Source organism: Monodelphis domestica, chromosome 5, assembly GCF_027887165.1.
Source record: "Monodelphis domestica isolate mMonDom1 chromosome 5, mMonDom1.pri, whole genome shotgun sequence".
Taxonomy (NCBI): domain Eukaryota; kingdom Metazoa; phylum Chordata; class Mammalia; order Didelphimorphia; family Didelphidae; genus Monodelphis; species Monodelphis domestica.
In genome coordinates this window covers 59,602,214-59,626,285 of record NC_077231.1, presented here as the reverse complement: position 1 = coordinate 59,626,285, position 24,072 = coordinate 59,602,214, and the positions used below count along the sequence as shown (strand labels likewise).

The 24,072-nt window shown below is 37.1% G+C and overlaps 1 protein-coding gene across 2 annotated transcripts in view; it reads right to left on the bottom strand.

Annotated features, from left to right (window-relative positions):
- Window positions 1-24,072, bottom strand: part of OTOGL (otogelin like) — a 256,085-nt gene that overhangs the window by 156,466 nt on the left and 75,547 nt on the right. For both annotated transcript variants that reach the window (XM_016425678.2, XM_056798553.1), the window contains 11 exons: window positions 21,203-21,311; window positions 20,141-20,187; window positions 19,487-19,632; window positions 18,195-18,318; window positions 15,339-15,516; window positions 9,283-9,407; window positions 7,964-8,173; window positions 4,256-4,421; window positions 2,693-2,767; window positions 1,930-1,982; window positions 1-130 (listed from right to left, as the gene is read on the bottom strand). The exon at window positions 1-130 is cut by the window's left edge and continues 33 nt beyond it. In XM_016425678.2, coding sequence (XP_016281164.2) covers window positions 1-130; window positions 1,930-1,982; window positions 2,693-2,767; window positions 4,256-4,421; window positions 7,964-8,173; window positions 9,283-9,407; window positions 15,339-15,516; window positions 18,195-18,318; window positions 19,487-19,632; window positions 20,141-20,187; window positions 21,203-21,311 — 1,363 coding nt within the window. The remainder of the gene's footprint in view (window positions 131-1,929; window positions 1,983-2,692; window positions 2,768-4,255; window positions 4,422-7,963; window positions 8,174-9,282; window positions 9,408-15,338; window positions 15,517-18,194; window positions 18,319-19,486; window positions 19,633-20,140; window positions 20,188-21,202; window positions 21,312-24,072) is intronic.

Genomic DNA, 24,072 nt, shown 5'->3' with positions numbered 1-24,072 from the left:
GGAGATGGGGAGCAGGTGAAGTTCATGGCCAAGTTTATACAAGTGGTCTCACAGTTTACTCCAGACGCTGGTAATTCGGGATCAGGGAATTTGCAGTCAAAATAGCGTTTTCCTTCTGGGCATGTATGAACTCCAAAGAAAAAAAACATAGATTAGATATGATCAACTTCACAAAATTTGCAGTTAAATAATAACACAGAAGTATACGTGTGTGCTTTAAATGTGTCCCCAAGAAGCAGCTAGGTAATTCAGTAGATAGAGGGCCAGGCCTGAAGACAGGCTGTCCTGGGTTCAATTTTTACCTCTAATAGCTTTGGGACCCTAGGCAAGTCTCTTGCCCTAATGGCCTATCCCTTACTGCTCTTCGATCTTGGAACCAATACTTGGTATCAATTATAAATCAGAAACTAAGAGTTTTAAAAAATATGTCCTTGGGAAATTTCACAAAACCATTCTATAAGCTCATATCTGAATTTTATTAACAATAATAATAGCTAGCATTTCTATAATGCTTTAAAGTTTGCAAAGCACACGACTTCTCACTCATTTATCTTCACAACTCAGTAAGGAAGGTGCTCTTAGCACCCATTTTACAGTTGAGGAAACTAAGGCTAAGAGCAGTAAAGTGACTTGCCTTGGGTCAGATACTAGTCAGTGCTGATACAGGTTGTGAGTTTAGTTCATCCTCATCCTCATCATCATCCAAATCTAGCACTCTTTTTACTATTAGCTACCACCTAATAACCACAATAATAGCATTGCATGCTAACTGTATTACATTTTCTCTGCATCTTTTCTGTATGTGGAGCACAAGGCTGATAGCCTGTGGTAATCAGACAATTTGGAGAATTTTCTGTAGGACAAGAAACTCTGGCATAAACTAATTGCCCTGAATATGGGGTACCAGATTAATGGGGTTCTTCAAGAGAACCAGGTCTGACAGGGGAAGACCTGAGTTGACCTGTAGCCTCAGACATTTACTAGATGTGTTACTTTAGGCAAATCATTTAACCTTTCTGCCTCAGTTTCTTCATCTGTAAAGAATGTTAGAAAAGGAAATGTCAAACCACCCAAATGTCTTGCCCAGGAAACCCCAAATGGAGTCACTAAGACTTGGACATGACTGACTGGACAACAACAGCAAACAACTTACAATGAAACCCTACACATCCTAATTCACCAGATTGCCTCCCCGTCCCATGCCCTAGTAGTACCTTGCATTTCTTTTGTGTAAATCTTGTAAATACTTTAAGTAGATGTCTGTCTACTTCCAATAGAAGATAAGCTCCTTGAGGGGAAGGACTACTTCATTTCTTGTTTTGCATCTCCAAAAATTATCACTGCACTTGGCACATGGCAGATATTTCGAAAATGCTGTTGATTGGCTTTAAATCAAAGGCACTTAACTATTAGCCAGATGTGAACTGGGATGGCAAATAAGGCCATCCTTCCATTGTGGGAGATTGGGACGGAAGGACCCATGAAGCATTTTATCACTGACACTTTTCTTGGCCAGCAATCCAAGTGGAAGCACTTTGTCCCTCAGCCATAATAATTGGAAAAATGGTTGTGTCACCTTGTAAGGGTAATGAATTATTGCTCTTGCTCCTCCTCCCTGCTCCACCCCATTCCAATGAAGTTCTCAAAGCACAGATGGAGAGAAGAAACTCCCAGAGAAGAAACTCAAATGCTGCCAATTGGTGAGTGTTCTGTAATTTATAGGCTCAGAGGACTAGTCACCAGAAGCACAGAAAAGTTCAGAGACTTGCCCAGGTAAGACTCTAGACAACGTGGTCCCTGCCCCTTCTCTTAAGCAAGGTAGGTCTATAATGTTTGTTGAAATTGAATAGATGAGCCACATCAGGGTTGCTTAAACTACACAATAAAATGACAGTCTAGTCCAGAGGAAAGACAGTCTCTAGGACTCACCAGCAACAGCCGGAGAAGGTTCAGCACATCTCACGGTCCCATTTAAACACTGACTATCAAAGCAAATGAGCAATTGTTACAAAAATCACAACTCAAGTCAACCTTTCTTTTTCCTTTCAAAAACTCTTCGGTGTTCTAGTACTAGATATCTACAGGCATGAGGGTGAAGTTCTTAGCAGTTAATAAGATGAGGGGCTATGGGAGTAAATTATATTCTGATGCCTCTTTTTAGCTCAGAGGTGAACCTGGGCTCTCAAAACCTATGCCATTAGAGCACAAGCCCTATCAAGAGGGTATGAAAGAGAGACAGACACAGACACCGACACCGACACAGAGACACAGGCAGAGTTAGAAGGGGGAGAGGGAAAGAGAAAGGGAAAGACAGAGACACAAGTGGGGAGGAGAGGAAAGAGAGAAAGACAGACAGAGAGGCAGAGAGAAGAGAGGGAGAGAACACAAAGATGCCTAACTTTCGAGATGCTCATTATGAGAAGTTTGTCCCTACATGGTGATGACATTGAGGGCCCCCTGATTAGGAAGGGACTCATCATAAAAAAATTCAGGTTCTCACAAGAGTACTCAGTACAAGTCTCACTAGTTCCTAAATCCCCATACAAAGCCTGTGCATTTCTCTCCAAAGACTATCCTCCAAAGACTCTGCCCCATATGTTATTTTATGAGTCAGATTAACTTCTGAAAGTGTAACATTACCAAAATGTGTAGACTGAGTATGAATAACATAAACCCCATACCAGAAACATACCACAATCCAGTTGGTGTGGCTACGAGCTCTCCAGGTTGATACTGACTGCCCCGATATTCACAATGGCAGCTAAATCTGTAAAGATCAATGCTTTAAAATTAGTAACTCAAATAAATGGGAGGTCACAAATAGGACCTCAATATTATACATAATGGCAACAAGTCACTTTTTTCATCACAGTTTAAGGTGGGCATTGGGACATTAACCAAGAAGCAAAGAAAGTCTATGTAAGGAGCAATTTGAACACAACCCTAAATGTTTTGTTCAAGATCAAACTTAAAGGCCTCTTCCACTAGAAAGAGACACTTTCCTGGGAGAAATATTTTTATAAAAACAACACCTGACTAGGATGCTCCTTAGCCTTTTCTGCCTCTGTGTAAGACTACAATATAACTGACGTCCTAGATTCCAAAATCAGTGCCAACTATCTAGGCTGTCAGTAAATGAAATCTGGAAGAAACAAGTCACTTAACCCTCTCTGAGTTGGTAAATTGGGAAAACAGCTAATAACTATCTTTTTTTTTTATTAAAAACCCTCACCTTCCGTCTTGGAATCAATACTGTGTATTGGCCCCAAGGCAGAAGAGTAGTAAGGGCTAAGCAATGGGGGTCAAGTGACTTGCCCAGGGTCACACAGCTGGGATGTATCTGAGACCAGATTTGAACCCAGGACCTCCCATCTCTAGGCCTGGTTCTCAGACCACTGAGCTACCCAACTGCCCCCTATTAACTATCTTGATCCACAATTACCATAAGGGAAACACTTTGTAGACCTTAAAGCATAGACGTAGTCTGCTTAGCAAAGATATTTTCACCCAGAGGGAAAAGGGAAGCCTATAGAAAGAGCTAGGATGCAATTCCTAATGAATTTTTTTGAGTGTTATACATGTATTACACAAAAGAAAGTGAATCTGAGAGGCATTGATTTAGTAGGTAGAAATATGGCCATGAAGTTAAAAAGATCTAGATTTGCGAGCCCCTCACTAGCTTTGTATTTAAGACCCTGTACTAGCTAAATGAGCAATGCCTCAAACAACTCTCTAAAACTATGAATTGTGGAACAATGGCTAATCTTAATTGATATGTTAATTTTGTTCAATGAGAATCAACTCTACCAATAAAATCACAAGTCCAGGACACCCCCCCCCCAATAAAAAGTTTATCTTACTAAATTTCTTAGAGATATAACCTTTTCTTACCATAGATAGCTCCAAAGAACATGCACTATAGAGAGGCATGCTTCTGATACTATCCTGATAAAACCTTTTAGGAGAGATATTAAGTGGCAGAAATCAAAATTCCATTACATTGAACCATTTGTCAATGAAAAACAATAACTTGCTGTCAACCTCTACTTTGCAGGGTAGCTAGAAGCCGTCCTTAGGAAGAAGCATCTGACTTCTAGCTTGTAATTTTAACCTACCAAAAAAATTGTAAGGGTAAACCATGCCCCAAAGTGAGGAGGGTAAACAAAACCAGCCCTAAAAGCATGTGGAACCATTTTCTTTCTGAGAGATATGGAAAGAGATTACGAAGATGCTTTAAAACATTTCTGTGACTTACATGGGCACACAAAAGCTAATTACTTCATCAAAGTATTTTCCTTCTGGACAATTACAGCCTTCAACACAGTCATCATCACAGCTCTCCATGGAGGAAAGCGAAGCACAGGAGTGGTGGCAGAAAGATGAACAGGGATGGTACAGCATGCCTTTCTGGCATACCACGGCTGAGGAGAAAGCACCATCATTCATAAGCTATTTCCACAGAGCCTGGAAGCACTCTAGTGCTGTGTACAGCTTTGACATAAAACATGAAAGTTAGAAACAATCAGCTTCAATATGTAAAAACTCGCAGATTCTGGAGGTGGAAGGAATTCAAAAGTTCATGGAGTCTAACGTTCTGCCTCCTTCCTAGCTATAAGAATATAATGAAGCCATTTGGAGCAGATGTTAGAATTTGTTTTTCAAAACATTTCCAGGGATGGAGATTCTGCAGCCTTCTCTAGAAGCCAGTTTTACAGTTCACTTACTTAGTCAAATTCTTCATAACTAAGTTTCTTGTCTCTAGCTTGGTCTGCTTGTTTTGTTCTCCATGGAGAGAAATAAATGGGAGTTGTCCATTTATTGTATTCTCTAAACTTGTTATTGTTAGATTTGTAGCTTTCAGCAAAAATCACCTCCACTCCTTTTATCTCTACCCATTGATTAAATGTTCTCTCTATGAAGTTCCAAAACTATCAGTTTCTCCACTTTTCTCTTTCTGATCCTCTAGTCACCAGCTGGCATAACTAATCACTAACTTTTTCCTATTCACTTGAAAAGATGTTCCATGCCCACCCTGGTGGTCATTCATTTAACCCTACTTCAGAGGAAGGACTGTAGAAGAGTTATGTTCGATACGGTACTTAGAGAAGCCAGCACCCTTCTTTCACTTAATGTCCTCCTAGAGGAGAAAGAACAGGAAAAGATAAAAGTATTTGAACTGAATAAAAAGAAAATTCTGTACATGTTCAGGACTAGTTAAAAAGGCCAGAAGGTGAATTTAAAAAAGAGAATTTCAGGAGAAATAGAAATACATTTAAAGAAGGAAAATTTCCAAAGTCAGATGCTGTTTCTGGGAACTGTCAAGAGAATATTGCAAGAAAAAACAAGATTAAGAAAGATTAAGGATGAAATAAGACTAGAGTTCTTCAGATGGATGAAAGGAAATTAAGTGGCTTGTCAAGTTTTCCAGTTGCTTTGAGTTGTAGTGTGAACATATAAAAATAGAGAAAACAAACAAATAAGCCTAAGAATAACACTTGAAATGTCAACCAAGATGGAAATTGGGGGGAAATTGTCTAATGTATTACATTGAGTGCAACTCTTAGCAAAATCTGAAAGAGTCAGAAAAACCATACAATTGGAAAAGAAAACATGTTTAGTTTTCAATAAATGGAAAAAGGAATAAAGTGGTAAAACTGTAGATCAATGATTCTGACTGAAATTCCTGAGAGAATTCAAGAATGGATCATTAAAGAAAAAAAATTATTGAACTTATCAAAAAGGATAGAGTTAGTAAGTACATAGAACCTGGATGGCTTCATCAAAAAATAAATCAGGGTGGAAGAAATTTCTTTCTTTTTTTTACAGGATTACTAAGTTGGTAAATGAGAAGACACGTAAAGGTACAGTTTAGCTAAATTTTAGCAAAGCTTTTTGATAGTTTCTCATACTAATCTTATGGAGCAGATAAAGAGATGTGTGCTAGACACCAACACAATTATATGAATTCAGTTCCAATTGGATGTTCAAACTCCAAAAATAGTTCTTAATGGTTCAAGATCAACTTAGCAGGCAGTCTGAAATTGAATACCTCAGGGATCTGACATCGGCCTTTTGGTATTTAATATTTTTATCAGTGACTTAGATGAAAGCATAGACAACATGCTCATCAAATTTACAGAACTCAAAACTGGGAGTGATAGCTAATACATTGGATGACAGAATCCGGATCTAAAAATATTTTCCCAGGCCAGAATAATTGGTTAGAATTGAATGTGATGAAATTCAAGAAAGATGCATGTTAAGAATTACACATGGGCACAAAAATTGAACTTAACAACTACAAGATCTGGAGGGAGATATAGTTAGATAGAACTTTTCAGAAAAAGATTTAATGGTTTTGGTGAACTCCAAACCCAAGAATGGCAGACAAAAAACTAATGCAGTCTTGGACTATATTAAGAGTTGTGACTTCCAAGAAAGAGGATGATAGTTCCCCTGCATTCTCCCCTTCTCAAACCTCATCATGACCATCATATTCCATTCTGGGCATTTTAACAAGTTTAAGAAAGACATTAATGAGCTTGAAAACAGCCAGAGGAAGGCAAACAAAATAATAAAAGGCTTTAAGTCAATGGCATTCATATGTGGTAGATTGAATGAATCATTTAATATTTTGTCCGAAGAATAGATTCAAGAGAGCTTTTATAGCAGCATTCAAGTGTATGAAGGGTTACTAGGTGAAAAAGGAATTGAACTTGTTCTGTTTGATCTCAAAGATCCAGAAGCAAAGGGTTCAGAAGTTACAGCAGCAATTTAAATTTGAAGTCAGGAAGAACTTCCCAATAATTAAAAGCTATCCAAAAGTGAGAAATGATGGCTTCCCCTTCTTGGAAGACTTCTGGCAGGGAATGAATGTCCACTTGCAAGAAAAGTTGTAGCCATGATTCCATTCATGTGTGTTTGACTAAATGGCTACTGAGATTCTTTCTAACTGTCAAATGCTTTGAGTGTGTTCCTCAGGTCTCCCCCTATCTGCATTGTCATGGTCATTTGGTTAGTCTAAGGAATGTGGTTGGTGAATCAGAATCATCTCTTGAGTCCCAAGCTACTAGAAGTCCCACCTCCCTGATTTTACTTTATTTCACTTGTTACAATTAATGTGAGAAGATTTAACAAAACTTCCACATAAAAAAATTTGATTTGTGAAATATTGTAAGTAATCTGTCATATATGATACCTCTATGATGAGTTTAGTATTAGGAATTTTTGCTGCCAGAAAATCATAGAGACAAGATGTTTAAATTCTCTCTCTCTCTCTCTCTGTCTCTCTGTCTCTCTGTCTCTGTCTCTCTCTCTCTCTCTCTTTTAATTCCATTACAAAAAAAGGAACTGACAATACATCATTCCTTTCCTTAACACAAAACAGTCCAAAATGTGCTGCCTTTCTCTGACACCCTTTCCAATTTCCAGAAAAGCAATACAGTCATCCCTCGCTATATTGTAGTTCACTTATTGTGGCTTCACTGTATTGCAGGTTTTTAAAAAATATATCTAATTCTGTATCACAGAGTTTTTGCTATATCACGGGATTTTGCAGATAAATACCGTACTATACACAATGGAAATGCAGTATGCCACTACTGCTTGCCCATATTTGCCACCATGAGATTGTACATGGCACACTATCAGCTGATTGAATGAAAGGTGACTAACCACAACACTGTGTTCTATGTCCTGGGCTCTGATGGGTTCAGTGATTGTAGCATCAAGCATCAGTCTGTTTGCTCTCAAGCACTGTGCCGTACATCCAGAAAGTGTTTAAGAGCATATGAAATGTTTATAAGAGTGTGGGAAAGGTTTAGAGGAAAGTAGGAAGGGTTTATCAAGCCTTAAAATATATATGAATAATAAAATAAATATAGCACTGCTACTTTGGGGATTTTCATCTGTGGGGGTCTCTGGAATGTAACTCCCAGGATAGGTGAGGGATCACTGTACTCACCGCAGAATGAGACTTGAGCCCTGAAATCAATGAAAATGCCATGCTTGCCACAGACATAAGCATAGTGCCCCAGGGCATTACATAAGCAGGGGCTTCCACACTTGCATGCATCGAATCTGCAAAGCTGATAGTATAATCCTGGACTGACAACATCATGGCATGGAGCAAAGAGCTCTTGGTGGATGACATCACAGTGTGCGGCAAATCCAACTAGGAAAGAACAAATACTTTTTCGTGATTCTTGTTGTAAAACCACTCTCATTCTCTTAACAACCATAATGAGGATGTTGGAGATTTTGTGTCCTTTCCATTGCAGGAGCCTTGCATTCTTTCCACTGTACTATCTGGTAGATCCATTAGAAAGATCTAGAGTTCAATAGAAACACCCATAAAACCAACACTACAAAATCCATAGCAAAATCTATTGGCTCTATTCTCGATGTGTATGTTACCAACATATTAGAAACAAACCCCATAAACATATTCATGCTCCACAAATGAATGAATAAATAAAATATGCATAACATGAGAGTATATATAAATAAGTATATATATATATATATGTATATATATATATGGAATACACATTTTATGACCAAAGACTCTATGATGAGTCTAAAAATCCCATTTAAAGGCAAATTAGCAATGTTTATTTACATCTTCTACCTTTCCTTTAAGGGAAAGATAGCCAGACATTCTTGGCATGTGGATTGCTCAGACATTCCAAATTAGAGCACTGAGATACAACAACTCCAGTTTGCTACATCCTAGATATCGCACTGTTTGCTGAGGTCACAGAGTCCTTGCTGACCGGCTTATTTTTCCATTATTTATATTCAGAGTCTGGACCTATTATCTGATGGCAAGAAAGAGACATAGCCAGGTATTTGTACATTTGGCTGAAATACAATGGAACCACAGTTGGAATATGGCAGGCCTCCTAGGACTGACATATTCCAACTGTGAATGTAAGAGATTATATCAGAGCAGTCTGGGAAGGTTGGGGATGAATAATACACTCTTCAACACACAAAATAGGCAAACTTATGAGTACAAAGTAAATGAAAAACAGCCATTTTTCCCCCACGGGTTTTTTCAAGGGGCATATTTTAAGGAAAGGAACATTAAGATTATTTTTCTGTTCTTAGTATAATAGTAATATAACACAGCAAGTAAATCCATGTAGCAGCAATTGTTTTGAGTGTGTCTATAGAAAAAAACTCAATTGAAATTCCCTGCCCAATTAATGCCCAGCCTCAATGACCTGCTAATGTCCAGAAGAATCCCCTAAGGTTTTATCTCCTTCTCTGAAGACTTACTGTTTTCTTGGTTGATGGTACAGGGGTCTAATAGAGGAACTCTGACAGGTGCGAAACAAGCAGAGGAAACTTTCCATGCATTTCCATGGAGCTGTGGGGTCCCTTCAATCATGCCTCCTGGGGACCTAAAAAGCAAAGCGAAGAATGGATAGGAAAGGCATGTCTGATGGCTAATGGAGGTCTCTCCTATTTGCTTCTTCTTGTTTAGATTCCCTTCTCTTTTGTCAGCCTCGTTTCTGCACAAAGGAAGAAGGGAACTTTAGTCCGTATTCTAGGTTTTCCAAGAATGAGTTGTAATGAAAATCTTTGCTCTTTCTAGAAGGTACCTGGATATTTCAACCAAACCTTGAAATTAAAAGTGGTCCAAGGCTATCCACAAAATGAAAAATATTGCGTCCTTTCTAATCCATTAGGTGTTGACCTCTCTTTTGCCTTTTTTTGTATCTCTTTCATTCAGTATGGTAACTGGCATAATACTTGATTATTATTTTTTTTTAATCCTTACCTTCTGTCTTAGCATCAATTCTAAGAGGCAAGAGCAGCAAAGGCTAGGTGATGGGCTTAAGTGACTTGCCCAGGGTCACATAGCTAGGAAGATTCTGAGGCTAGATTTGAATCTTGATCCTCCAACTGCAGGGTCTCTATCCATTGTGCTTCCTTACTTGCTATTTTTTAATTTAAAATTCTAGTTAAATGGCTGACCAATATTACCAAGTCTGTTTCACCTATGAACCAAGGCACCATGCTCTTTATGAGATTGTAAGGCAGTGACTGGAGTGAGCAATGCAAATACTTGACAGTCAGATTTATCTCAAATCATTCGTCAGCTCAGGTCAGTCCCAACTAATCAAACATTTCAGCCCTGGTACAATTCAACTAGGGATATACAGATACTACCATAGTGCATGGCTGGGAGTCAGGAAGACCCAAGTTCAAATCTAGCCTCAGGCACTAACCAACTATGTGACCCTGAGCAAGTCATTTAATTTCTGTTTACCTCAATTTCCTTATCTGTAAAATGAGGATAATAATAGCTCTATCTCCCAGGGTTTTTGTGAGGGTCAATTGAAAAAATATTTGTTAAGTGATAAGCAAGGTGTCTAGCACTTAGGAGCTGCTAAATAAAAGTTAACTGTTATTACATAGTCTCATATTTTAAATTCCCTGTCCCATTTCTGATTGACAGTCATGAGCTGATAAACTTTTAACAACCAGCTTTCAAGGAGAAAAAAAATTGACAATGCAAAGTTTTAAGTTTAATCTGCATTATTAACATTTTTGCCATCCCTTTTTTAAGCCTGCACAATCAACAAAACAATAAAAGAGACTCTGATTTATGTCATTTGCCAACTTCTGAAGTATAAATGCTCACATTGAAAATTTAAGGATTTATTAAGAGCAACTAGGTGGCTCAGTGGATAGAGACTGAGGCCTGGAGATGGGAGGTACTGAGTTCACATCTGGTTTTAGACACTGTCTTGCTATATGACCCTGGGCAAGTCACTTAACCCAATTGTCTGTCCCTTATGGTTCTTCTGACTTGGAACCACCTCTTGGTAGTGATTTTAAGTAGTAAGGATTTTAAAGAAAAGGGGGAAAAAAGAAGATTTAAGGATCATTTCTTGGGGTCTGATTTATCTCAAGCATATCTCTACAAACATGCTGCCTAACTTTTCCCATGCTTTTTGACATCCATTCTCTCTTTCTCCTCCCTTTTTAGTCTTCTTATCTTTTTTCCTAAAGCTCAAAGATAGGACAGACCTAGTCTGGATGAGGAGTAGTAGGGTCAGGCTAGGTGGGACCAATCCCCTTGAGTTATGTGGACCACTTTTCATTTAAATGCTTTTTAGCACTAAATGAAAAATTTAAGAGACAAGATTCATTATATCACTTTTTTCCTTTTGAAGGAGAAATACTACGCTATCCATTGTTGACTTACTATAAAAGCCACCTAAAAGCAATTTTCAAGTGATTAAAACTATCCATTCAACTTTGTTTGCCAGACCATATGGATTCCTTGTGAAACTGAGGAATTTGACTACAAATACCTGAAAGTTCAACAATGCCTGTAAGCCATCTCTTCTGAAATAATGTTCCATATTGACATAACTTTGATTGTTTGCACATGGAAGAGGTTGGGGCCGTAGAATTAGGTAGACATTTCTATATTCGAGGCAATATTAAATACTAACCTATTTTGACACACGTCGGTGAAAGAAAATGGATTGAAATTGTCTTTTCTACATTACTCAGTGCATTTCTCTTCTATAAACAAAGTAATAACAAATATTAACTTTCTCTCTACAAACATAACTAAATTAGTAATATGAAAATTGAATGAAAATTGAATGCAACACATCTGAGATGAGATAAGAGACTATAATCATTATCACTATTACATTCATTACTCTTGTACTCAAATGAAACTATGATCTAATCCAACTGGATATTCCAGTCAACAATGTAGATGGCAATCCATCCAAACCTGACCAATTTATGTGGTTCCTGTTTGTCTCCTGGTAAATTCACCAAAACACATGCATCCAACAAACCTTCTTTGACTTCTGACTTTTCAAAGATACCAGTAGTACATTCTGGCTGTCCACCTATCATCATCCATCATCCTTGCCACACATCCAGCCCATATTCTTCTCTTCTCTACTTAAATGAGCACATATTCCTTTAATGACATTTTTACTTTTCTTCGGGGTATATAAATGATTAAAAGTAGGAGACTACAAACACTCATCATGCAATTCTCCATTGTCCTCTAAGAAATGTAAATTCTTCATGGACTGTCTTATAGCTATGGATTTCAGTAGAAGATTTTAAATCTGACTTCAGATACTTACTAGCTGTGTAACCATGGGCAAGTCACTTAAACTCTATTTGTCTCAGTTTCCTCAATTATAACATGTAGATCATCCTAAAAACCTACCTTGAAGGATTGTTGTGGAGATCAAATGAGATAATGTTTGTAAAAGGTGTTTAGCACAATGCCTGCCACATAGTAGATTCTATATAAATAATTATTTCCTTCCCTTTCCATACAAAAAGACTATACCTAGTTTATATAGTTATGTTATTATAATAGTAAATAGAATTAGTTACTATTAAATGGCAAGAGAAAAGATAGCCTTTCCTTCATTCTTCTCTTGATGCTATTCCCCCAGCATGGAATATCTTTCCCAACTATTTAAGTCCTACCCATCTTCCAAGGTTTAATTTAAGCCCCAAGGCTTCCATGGACCCTTGTCTAGCTATTCCAACCTACACTGATAGTTCACACTTCAAAACTCATACAGCCATACCATCAAAACTAAGGTGACTTAACTTGGGCTATCCTTAATGTTCCAAAATATGGGGAGTTTTGAGAGGACTTTAAATTCCTCAACAGGCAGAAAAATTTAATCCTAATACTTAACTAGCAAAAAAAAAGGGAAAAGGCTGGAGACTGAAACTCTGATTTCATTGGGGGAAACTCCTAAGTGAGAAAACTCTCTACAAGCACTTTCTATGTAGCTTAATAGGCTTAGATAATTGCCTGAAGCACTGAAAAGTTAAGAGACCTACCCAGGGTCACACAGCTAGTCTTTGTTAAATGTGGCAGGAATAATCCATTAAAATACAAAGCTATTTGATGCTATTCTGCATCCTAGGTAAATTCCTTCTTGACCTGGTCCAACCTGACCCCTTCCCGATGATGGTGAACTCCCTTGCAACATTTTCATATTGTTCTAGAGTTTCTGGCATAGGGAACAAGTCTCTGTCTTCCTCTAATTGAGTGGTATCCTAAAGTCTCTTTCTCTATGGAGCTTTGTGTCCCAAGGCTAGAGGCTTGACTCTCCTCTCTTCTGCCCTGAATTTGTCTTTTAAATTGTGGTTGGAAGGTGCCATTTTGAATCTTTGACTCAGATGTAATAATCACTGGGCATATCTCTGCCCCCATGTATTGTACTTTAATTTTTGAGGTACTTCATGACTTCCTCAGTATAGATACTACCTTCACTGGCTCACCTCACTACTCCTCCATGTCTTAATAAATAGTTGCAAGAGTTTCTGGGGCCAAAAATGGTCATGCCCTTTCACCAAGTTTCTGAAGATTGGCATAGACCAGTCCTTGCATAACAAAGACATAGGTATTCAGGTTCTAGGGTTACATATGAAGTGGGCTAAGATTGGTAAGACCTGCCATGATCTTGTGGAACCTACATCATCATGAGGAATTCAGTGTGCTACAAGTGGAATGAACTTTGTAGAATCAGAAAGGTCTGAGTTCAACTCTTGCCTCTGACAAATTGATTTTAGGCAAGTTACAAAGAGCTTCTTTGGGACTCTGTTTCCTTATCTACAAAAAGAAAAGAGCAAACTTGATGACTTCTGTGGTTTCTTCTACTTCTACATTTATGATCCCATACTTATGACTTGGTAGTAGTAGTAGTATGGAATTTAGTTTCTTTTTATGTGCCAGAAGGAACAAGCAAGTCAATTAGCAAAACATGATTCTTGGTCCTTCAAGAAAGTCTTAAATTCTGGTTGTTTTTGTATGTCAACATATGCCCATGACAACCTATGCATTTTGTTGATTAATTGATTTATTTAGTTTTGTCTTCCCCAAATTAGCTTCTTAATGATGAGACAGTTTTTCTAAGTCTTCTAAAGGACCCAGGGTGCTTAGCCCAGTGCTGGGCATAAAATAAGTGTCTGAAGAACACTCATCAATCAATTGCTTAATAACTCTCATGATTATATGTTGTTCTCCATGTCTATAAAGTATCCACAATGCCCAAGTCTAAAATAACAGGGAAGCCAAAAAATGTTGTCTGAAAAATTGTTATGTTGGATAAAGACAGTGATCAGACCTATGATTTCATTGGTATTAGAGAACTCCTGAGAGAGTTCCCTGCCACTGCAAGTTGGCACCTTGCCTAGTACATGAGAGCTCTGAATAACATAGCCAGTAAATGTTTGAGGAGGGACCTGAATTCAGATCTTCTTAACTTCAGGACTTTTTTATTCATTTATTATGAACTCTGTTCATATGATATGAACTCTGTTCATATAAATATGTCTCTGTGTGTACATATATATGTATATACATATAGAGAGAGAGGTATATGCATATATATGTGTGTGTATGTGTGTGCATATATTTATATATACATTTCCTAAATATACATTTTTCCTAAATGTTTCCTAAAATCTTAGTGCAGTTTTAAATTGCATTAAAAATTATATATATATGCATATATATATATATATATATATATACACACACACAACCCACATGGCTATGTGAACATATGGTTCTATCTATATACTGAGAAAGAGAAAATGAGAGACAGAGACAGATGGACAGAGACAGAGAGAGACAAAAAGACAGAAAGAGACTGAGAGACAGAGAAAGGGAAACCAAAAGGCAGAGACAGTCAGAGAGATACAGAACGAGAGAGAGAGAGCCCTTGTTCACTTTGCTACATGCTGGCAGTGACACAAAGTATAAATAAAATAAAGTCCTCTCACTCAAGAACGTCCTTGCACGTATTAGAGTCCAGGAAGGGGATAAGGACACAGTTGAAAGCTACAATATATGCTACCACAGGGTAAGCTACTTAGAAAGTCAGAAAACAAAGTTGTGATGAGAGAGAAAGTCATCACCAACTAGAGTCATCAGAGAAGGGCTCCTAAAGGAGGGGGCATTTGAGATTGGTTCTAAAAGCAGTATTTGACAGATCAAAATGGGAAGGAAAGGAATCTCGAGAATAGGAATCTTGAGCAATTCATTGACTTTGGGGAGCATGACATAGCTGAGAGGCTGAAATTGTCCAGTGGGGCTGAAGTGTACAGTACGTGGAGAGAAGTAATAAGAAATAAGACCAGAGAGGCAAGGCAGCATCTGCAAGCAAGATAATAGTACATGAAGTTTATGTCGACAAAGTTAGGCATGAACATTTTAAAAATATAGCTCTGTTTCTTTGTGTAATAAGCATCTGTTGGTGTCCATAATTCATCCTTGAAGACATGAGTCACTAGACTCAAGCAAAGAGAATACTTACATGAAATCATCCCTAATGTTCCCATTGAACGTTCCACACAGACCCATTGTTCTTCTCTTCCAGTCAGTACCAAGTTGAATATAAACTCTTGCCCCATCTTTAGCAAATAGAATCTTTAAACCAAATCTAGTTTTCAGAATGATAAACAAAGAGGACAGATTTCGAATTTCAACATGTCCTGCACAAGAAGAAAATGCATAAATCAGCTTGCATAGTCCAGCTTGACACCTCTAGGATTTACCAGGAACCTCTGGGAATGATCTGAGATATTTCCAACTCTCAGGCATGAACATTTTTCTCCTGAGATGTGACATAATGAAATATGTGGGATCTAGAGTTCTGGGAGTAAAAAGGATCAAGCATAAGGATAAAGTCAAGAGGGAATGGTATTTTCCTCAGGTCTGGTGCCTTCCTTATGCCTTGGAAGAATTCTGACTTAGAATTTAGGCTTAGTGTAGGGGAAAAAAATCCCAGACTTGGAGCTGTCCAAAAGTAAAATGGGCTGCCTTAAGAATCAATGGGTTTCTCCACTTTGGATGTCTTTAAGCAAAGACTGAACACAAATGTAAGGTGCATTTTAATGGATGTAGTGTGGGCACAAAGAACAGATTGTTGGGCCTGGAATCAGGAGTCAGAAAAACTCATTTTCATGAGTCAAATCTGGCGTCAGATATTTCCTAGCTGTGTGACCCTAAGCAAGTCACTTAGCTCTAATTATTATAAAATTCCTCAACTATAAAATGAGCTGGAGAAGGAAATAGCAAACCACTCCAACATCTTTGCCAAGAAAACCCCAAATGAGGTCATGAAGAGTCAGCCTTGACTGAACAACTACAAAAATTATAATTGGATGCTTTGCTTGTTTGAATTTGACTAGATGCCCACTAACAGTTGTGAATTCTGTGAATCTGTTTAACTGATGGCTATTAAAAGGCTTAAGGGTTAATGCCAACATTTACTAAGATTATTTTTCACTCTCCGGGCTAGCTGAGACAGAGAATTAGATCTGTATCTTTTCCAGATTGAGAGAATCTCTCAACAAATAACCAACTCATATTTGTAACCAAGTACATGAACATTCAGATTTATTGGCAGAAAATTAAGGGGTGCTTATTCTTTAAAAAATAAATTCTCCCAGTACATTAAAATATAATTCCATTAAAAATCAATTTACACTCAATTTTCAGCAACTCATTATTGCATAAACATAAAACCAATAGAGGTTTATGTTCTTGAAATTTGTATTAACTATAAATATAAAAAGTGCTTTCATGTTTATGGCTTCCATAACACTAAACTATATAATGTTCTTTCTACTTTTCTCTTGTTTCCATCTCTGGATCCAGCTCCTTGTTTTGTTTTGTTTTTTTAAGTGTTGGTGGAAAGATTGGGAAGTATTCACTCTTTGTACTGTGGATCAGCAGCTTGGCATCTATAACTTACACTCTGAGATATTTGCTTGGGACAAAGTAATAGCATGATATTCTCCCAGTTTGTATGTGACAGAGGTTGGACTTGAATTCAAATTTTCATGACATTTAAGTTTGGCCTTCTTGCAACTACTCATACTTCCTTTTCCTCTTTTTTTCAGTCAATTTTTAGTCATGTCCAACTCTTCATGACCCCAGTTGGGGTTTTGTTGGCAAAGATACCAGAGTGGATTGCCATTTCCTTCTCCAGTTCATTTTACATATGAGGAAGCTAAAACAAACAGGTTTAAGTGACTTGCCCAGGGTCATAAAGCTAGCAAGTATCCGAGTCCAGATTTGAATTCTGAAAGATGAATCTTCCTGACTCCAGGGTTGGCACACTATCCACTACACCACTTAGCTCCTCCATTTTTGCTTCCAACAATCCCAAAAAACAGGACTAATTTCAGACATTCTCCAACATTCTTTACTTCTTCCTCTTCTTCTCTTAAAGCTGTCTTGTATTTGATTCATACGTATTTTACATATATTTATACCTGTACATGTTATTTCCCATGAATAACGTAAGTTCCTTGAGGGCAAGACTAGTTCATTTATGTCTTTGTATGCCCAACTCAGTTCTAGCAAATAAAAGCCACCTACTAAAGGCTTGTTGACTGACTTCTGCTCTCTCCTTAAAGATCATTCATTTTCAAGGTTTTCATCATTACCTATATTGCTGACTACATTTATATTTGTTACCTTCTTTTCCCCGAGGCTCAGTGAAATGCCTCCAGTTGCCTACTGGAGACCTTTGGCAGGTCTTGCCAACACCTCAACTTTGACATGCTCAAAATGTAACTCATCACATTTCTTTCTTTACTGGTTTACCTCTTAACTTTCCCCAATTGGTAAAAAGTGCTTTCCTTCTAAGTTACTTGAGCTCAGAATCTGCAGTCATTTTTAATTCATTCTTCTCCTTCACCTATGATCCCCCACCATATTTATTCATCGAACAATTATATCTTGAATGTGAATTGTGATGTGGCTTTGTGTTGGATGTTATGGGGGAATTGAAAATGTAGACTGTTATATCTCTGACCATAGATCTAGATGGGGCAGCTGCATGGTCCAGATAGAGCACTGGACTTGGAATTAGACTTATCTTCATAAGTTTAAATCCAGCCTTGGACAATTTCTAAAAATGAAACCTTGTACAAGTCACTTAATCCTATGTGCCTCAGTTTCCTCATCTATAAAATCATCTGGAAAAGGAAATGACAAATCACTCCAGTATCTCTGCCAAGAAAACTCTAAAAGGGGTCACAGAGTTGAACACAAGTGAAAATGCCTGGACAACCACAATAAAATCTATGTGTGAGAGGAAACTAAGAGGATATAAAAAATAAGATCTCAATCAAAAACATTTTCAAAGAGTATTCCTTACCGTTCAAATTAAAACCCTGGTTAGGGCCTGTAAGGATTTCCCCTCCTCTATTGAGGATCACTTGTTTATTAAAATCATCCTCAAGAACTAGTGCTACTGATTGCAGGCAGGCCCAGTCAAGGTTCTTAAAAGAAAATAGATCATTGAAAAGAGAAAAAAGAATTAACCAAAACATACATCCTTGGTGCAAGAGTAGGTGTAAATTAAAGGGGCAATTCAAAGCAATAATTAACACCTTCTATTTCACACGTCTTCTACACAGAGTGTAGCTTAGTGACTGGCACATAATAAGTGGGAAATAAATACTAGTTGGCATCTTTGATATAGAATGACAAAATAAGGAACGCTTTTAACAGTGTCCCCATAGTATTTCCTTTAAAGTGCATTGAGGCCAAATATATTTCAAAATGCAAATAGGTGGTACATTAAAAATAAACACAATAACCAGAAGAAAATAAAAATAGCTTATTAACCTTAAAACTTCAAAACAGTTTCAACCTCTGAAAGGCATTGCTTAAAATGACAAAACTAAAATGAAATGAAATAAAATAAAAGGAAAAAACTCAATAGCCTACCTACTTCATCAGATTATTGTAAGACTCAAATGAAATAACATATTGCAAACTGTAGATCACTATGTAAATAGGAGTACAATTTAAAAAACATTTATGTTTATTGTTTATGTTTATTATGCTTATGTTATTATGAACATTCAATAATAAATTAAACCAGATTAAGTATTAAGACTCTAAGTCTATAAATATTTACTAAGGGATTTTGAATGTGCTGGGCACTACTCTAAGTACTCAGGATACAATGTCAGAAATTTGACATGCTCAAAGGTCTTAAATTCTTCCACTCTATGTTATTTACATATTTATTAGTTCCAGATACTATATACAAAATAAATGTTCTAGCACATTAGGAAATACCTCTTACCACCATGGCAATACATTAAATTTATTCAACCCCATCATCAAAAGAATTTATCTTTTAAGACACCTGTTCTAATGTAACCAAATACTTATTTCCCTAACTCCCTTATGCAACCATGCCTGAAAGGCTCAGAACACTTAAATCTAACAGAAATCACCTTTACAAAAAAAAAAAAAAAGCATAACTAAGTATCTAAGTATTCTTTCCATGTGGATTCACATCATGATGATTTTACTCATTTGGTCAAGAAAAAAACTTCCATCAACTTTTGTTACCAGCGTTGGATGGCGTGGCTCGCCATCTGAAATCTTTGAGTAGCTAACATTTGGGATTTTTAATTAAGATGTCCTTCTTACCTCATCACAGGGAGCCTGCTGTAGAGTGATTGTGAATTTATCTTTCCCAGTCCCTTTCACGAGAATATACTGGCAAACACCAAAGAAAGTATAATGTCGACCATCAAAAGTTGTGAAATGAGAATCACCAACCACTGAGCACTCAACTAGAGATAAAAGGGGAAACAGATAGGAATAAAGTAACTCAGCTGAGGGTAGAATAATAATAATGTTTGATTATCAAAGACTAACTGTTCAGTGGTTTAATTCATAAGTAAGTTGGTTTTGACAAGTTTTCTGGAACAAATTCCCAAAATAGTCCAATTTAAATTTTTAAAAAATCATTAAATAGTACATTTCCACTACTCTTATTACATTTCAAAATCCATTTAAATTTTCTAATACATTGTCAAAGAACCAGAAATATTTCATTTAATTGATGTTCCCTGGTTGTATCCTGATTTCTGGTTTGTAATCCAATTTTTGGATTCTGGTCTGTCTCTCAATTCCCAACAGTTAATAATAATTATTTGCCCTTTCATCCATTAGGGGTAGGTCATACATAAATTCATTCAATGTTTTTCCACAATTGTGCCATCCACTTCTTAGAATTGAGTTATCGGTTGTATTTTAAAGGAAAATACTCAATAGAAAAGATAATAACTGTAAGGTTACCTGGACAATCAAATTTCGTGCAATTCCAAGTTCCACCAACACAAACACTAAATGAGACACAATGCAGAATACTGTTATTCAAATGTTTCATTGATTAAGTTTTGGAAAAGAATGTTGAAAGAGATTTTAAGGAAGCCAAGCTGAAAAAACATCTCAGAAAAGGTAGAGCAGTGGTTATAAAAAAAAATTGATTGTTCCTTTTATCTGTTAAAAAGGAGTTTTGAATGTATATCCTAATATGTATCTATTCATTTATAAATCAAATATGCTTTTCACTCTACTGCTATCTTAAAAAAATGATACAAGGATGAAATATTTGATCCAAAAGTCAACAGGAAACCACTGGAGTTTATTCAGTAGGGGAATGATATGATCAGACCTGAGTTTTGGAAAAATCATTTGAGGAGTCATGTGGAGAATGAATAGAGGTGTGGAGATGCTTGAGGAAGAGAGGCCACTTATGTGCATTTGAATTAGTATAGGAGAAAGATGATGAGGGTCTGAACTTAAATAGTTGCTGTGTGTGTAGACAAAATGGAGGAGATAGTAGAGATTTGGAGACAGAAAAGTCAAGATTTGACAACTGGTTGAGTGTATGGGATGGAGTAGAGTGAGAAGTCATGGTGATGACACCAAGGTTAAATGACACTGAGTTAAAGGTAGTAGTAACTTTTGACAGTAATACAAAAGTTTGGAAGATGGAAGGAAAGATGATATGAAATATACAGCCCAAAACTCTTACTCACAGATAATTTCCCCTATCAAATAACTTCCCCTTTGAGAGCCACTTTTGGTAATTCTGGGAGACAAGATAGGGATAGAATCTTCCCAATGACTCTTGAACAGCTGCCATTCCTGATATCTGAGGATCCAAGGGTCAAAAGAGAGGAAAAGATGGAGATAGGGACCCTGCACAGCAGAGGGAGTGGGCAGAATTGAGTTTTGAGGAATAAGGAAGATGTGGCTTGTTAAAGACAGATCCAATGATTGGTTAGGAAACTAAGAATAGGGAGAATGTTCCATCTTTCGACCAGAAACAATCAGAAAGAGAAAATGGCATACCATTCAGAACATTCCTGTTCAATTATTGAACCAACTGAATAAGATAATCCACGATAACTACAGGGGCACTTTTCCAAGGCAACACAAGTTCCATTGTCCATTATAAGACCTGTGGGAAAGTAGATATTTAAAGATAATGCTTAAAATAAAGACCAACGAATTAAAAAATTCTGTATCACACCATATCTTCATTACATGGTCATATTTCAATCAATTCATCAATCAACAATCATTTCTTTTGTTTTAATTTTCACTTTCAAATTCTTTCCCTTCTTTCATCCTCTCTGACACCTAATGAAAACATAATAAATGTGATACTCATTAGACATATAAAATCATACAAAACATTTCAATATTAGCTTTGTTATAGGAGTTGGGAGGGGGGGAATAGCAATAAAGTTAAAATGAAATGATGTGCTTCAATCTGCACTCAGAGCTCATCAGTTTTCTCTCTGAAGATGGATCGCACTTTTCATGATGAGTCCTTTGGAATAATCCTGGATCATGATATCAGATTAAGTTAAGTTTTTCATAGTTGATTATCATCATAATATTACTTTTCCTGTGTACAATTTTCTTCTAGTTCTGCTCCCTTCCCTTTGTATGAGTTCACATCAGTCATTCCAGGATTTTTTAAAAAATTCTGCTCTTTATCCTTTCTTACAGAACAGTATTAGTCCATCATGATCACATACCACAACTTGTTCAGTCGCATCAATTTCCAAATCTTTGCCACCACAAAAAGAACAGCTATAAATATTTTTATACATATGGATTTGTTTCCTTTTTTCTTGGTCTCTTTGAGATAAAGACTTAGTAGCAGTATTTTGAGGTCAAAAGCTATGCACATTTCAAGGCCCTTTGGGCATAGTTCTAAATTGTTCTCAAGAACAGTTGGACACCACTCTACCTTGGAAAGGCTCCTAGTTAATCTACATTACAAGAGATATTGACTTTGGGTTTTAGAGTGACACTACTTAACATTTTAAGAAAAGTTCCATTTATACCTATGCATCAGGGTTTTTTTAATAGGAAGAGGTATTGTATTTTGTCACAAGCTTTTCCTGTACCTATTGATATTATCATATGATTTTTTGTTTGTGTTATTAATATGGCCAGTTATGCTTATTATAGTTTCCCTACTATTGAACTAGCCCTGCATTCATGGTCTAAGTCCAACCTCGTCATAGGGTATGATCTTTGTGATATATTGCTTTAATGTACTTGCTAATATTTTATTCAACAAACATTTATTGAGTAGGAACAATGCCCTAGGCACTGTACTAAGCATTAGAGATAGAAAGAAAATCAGTAACAGTCCTTGCTATAAGGAGCTAGCTTTCTATTGTGGGAGATATTATGCAAATAAATAGGCATATACAAGATAGAGAGAGAGTCAAAAGGAGATCACCCTAAAGGGAAAATTTCTAGTAGTTAGAGGACCCATGAAAGGATGTAGTGATTTGGGTGAGTCTCAAAGGAAGTCAGGATTTCAAAAAAGCAAAAAATGAGGAGAGAGGTATGGAGGAAAGCCAATGCAAAAACAAGGAGGGAGGAGATGGAGTGTTGTGAGATTTATGATGTGTTCATCATTTCCAGTGACAAACTCTCTAATCTACCCTAAGGATAAATCACCACACCACAAAAGGCCAGCATGGCAGATTGGTCTTTATGTTGAGAAAGGCCTCTCCTTTCTCACAAGGTCCTCTCATTGTTTTGGCCAAGAGAAGACTTATTCTAAACATAATGAGGCAACAAGGCTAATGATAAGTACCTAATCTGATAGCTGGTCACTCAGTAGGCCAATAAATATTGGTTGATTTGAGGAAAGGATGAAGGTGACAAGAACAGCTAGGAAGAGAGAAGGGCCAAACAAAATTAATGGACTTTGGGAGAAAGATTGATTACAAGTCAACCATCTTCACTCTTGACTCTGATGTATTAGGTGAAAAAATTATGACTTTTTCCAATACAACAATTCTTGAAGACTCCTGCCTTCCTGTTTCCCATTTCTTCCAATGGGCACCATAATCAAATGAACTTTGCCATTGTTACTTGAGAGAACCTGTCAATCAATCCCCCCCCCCCATGCTTCCAAATGGCAAAATAAATTCCAATTGCAAATTCATAGCTATAGGGGTCAAAAGTAGAAGTTATATGTAATTCAAAAAATACAAGTAATACTTTATAACAATAACTGACATATACAAATGTATGATAAGCTATAATTTTATAAAGAATTGTCAACATTTTGCATACTTGTCAGTTTTCTCTTTTAGGCAAAATGCCTTTTGATGACAAATAAATTAACAGATGCACAGCTAGAGTGAACAACTTCCATATAATATAAAAAGGGGGTGGATTTTTCCCTTTCAAAATTGTTTTCAAGGATCCTCTGTGATTTCCCAAGCCAATACACCTCTCTCACAACCATTTTCCTGATGGTTGTTTCTCCTTATTAAGAGGTAAGCTTCTTGAGGGTCCCCTTGTATTTGTATCCTAGGTGTCAATGTGGAAATCTAGAAGTCCCCAGTTTATTTAGTTGGGAGGTAGAAACCCCAGGTTTTGTCCTTGTCACAGGAGAGTTTCCCCCTGAGGGAAGGTCCCACTTCAAGGGACAATAAACATCCACTTCAGCTTTGGCACAGTAGGTAGTACGTCAGTCTCCCAAGCTGAAGGTCCTCATGATTTCAATCCTCAGAAGGAGGGTGTCATATACTGGGAAAGGCTTCTGGAGACAAAGAGTCACTTGACTTCTGATGGGGTCTACCTCCCACCTGAAGTGAATGTCTATTGTCTGGCAGGACCTTCCCTCAGTGGGAAACTCTCCTGTGATAAGGTCAAAACCTGGGGTTTCTACCTCCCAACTA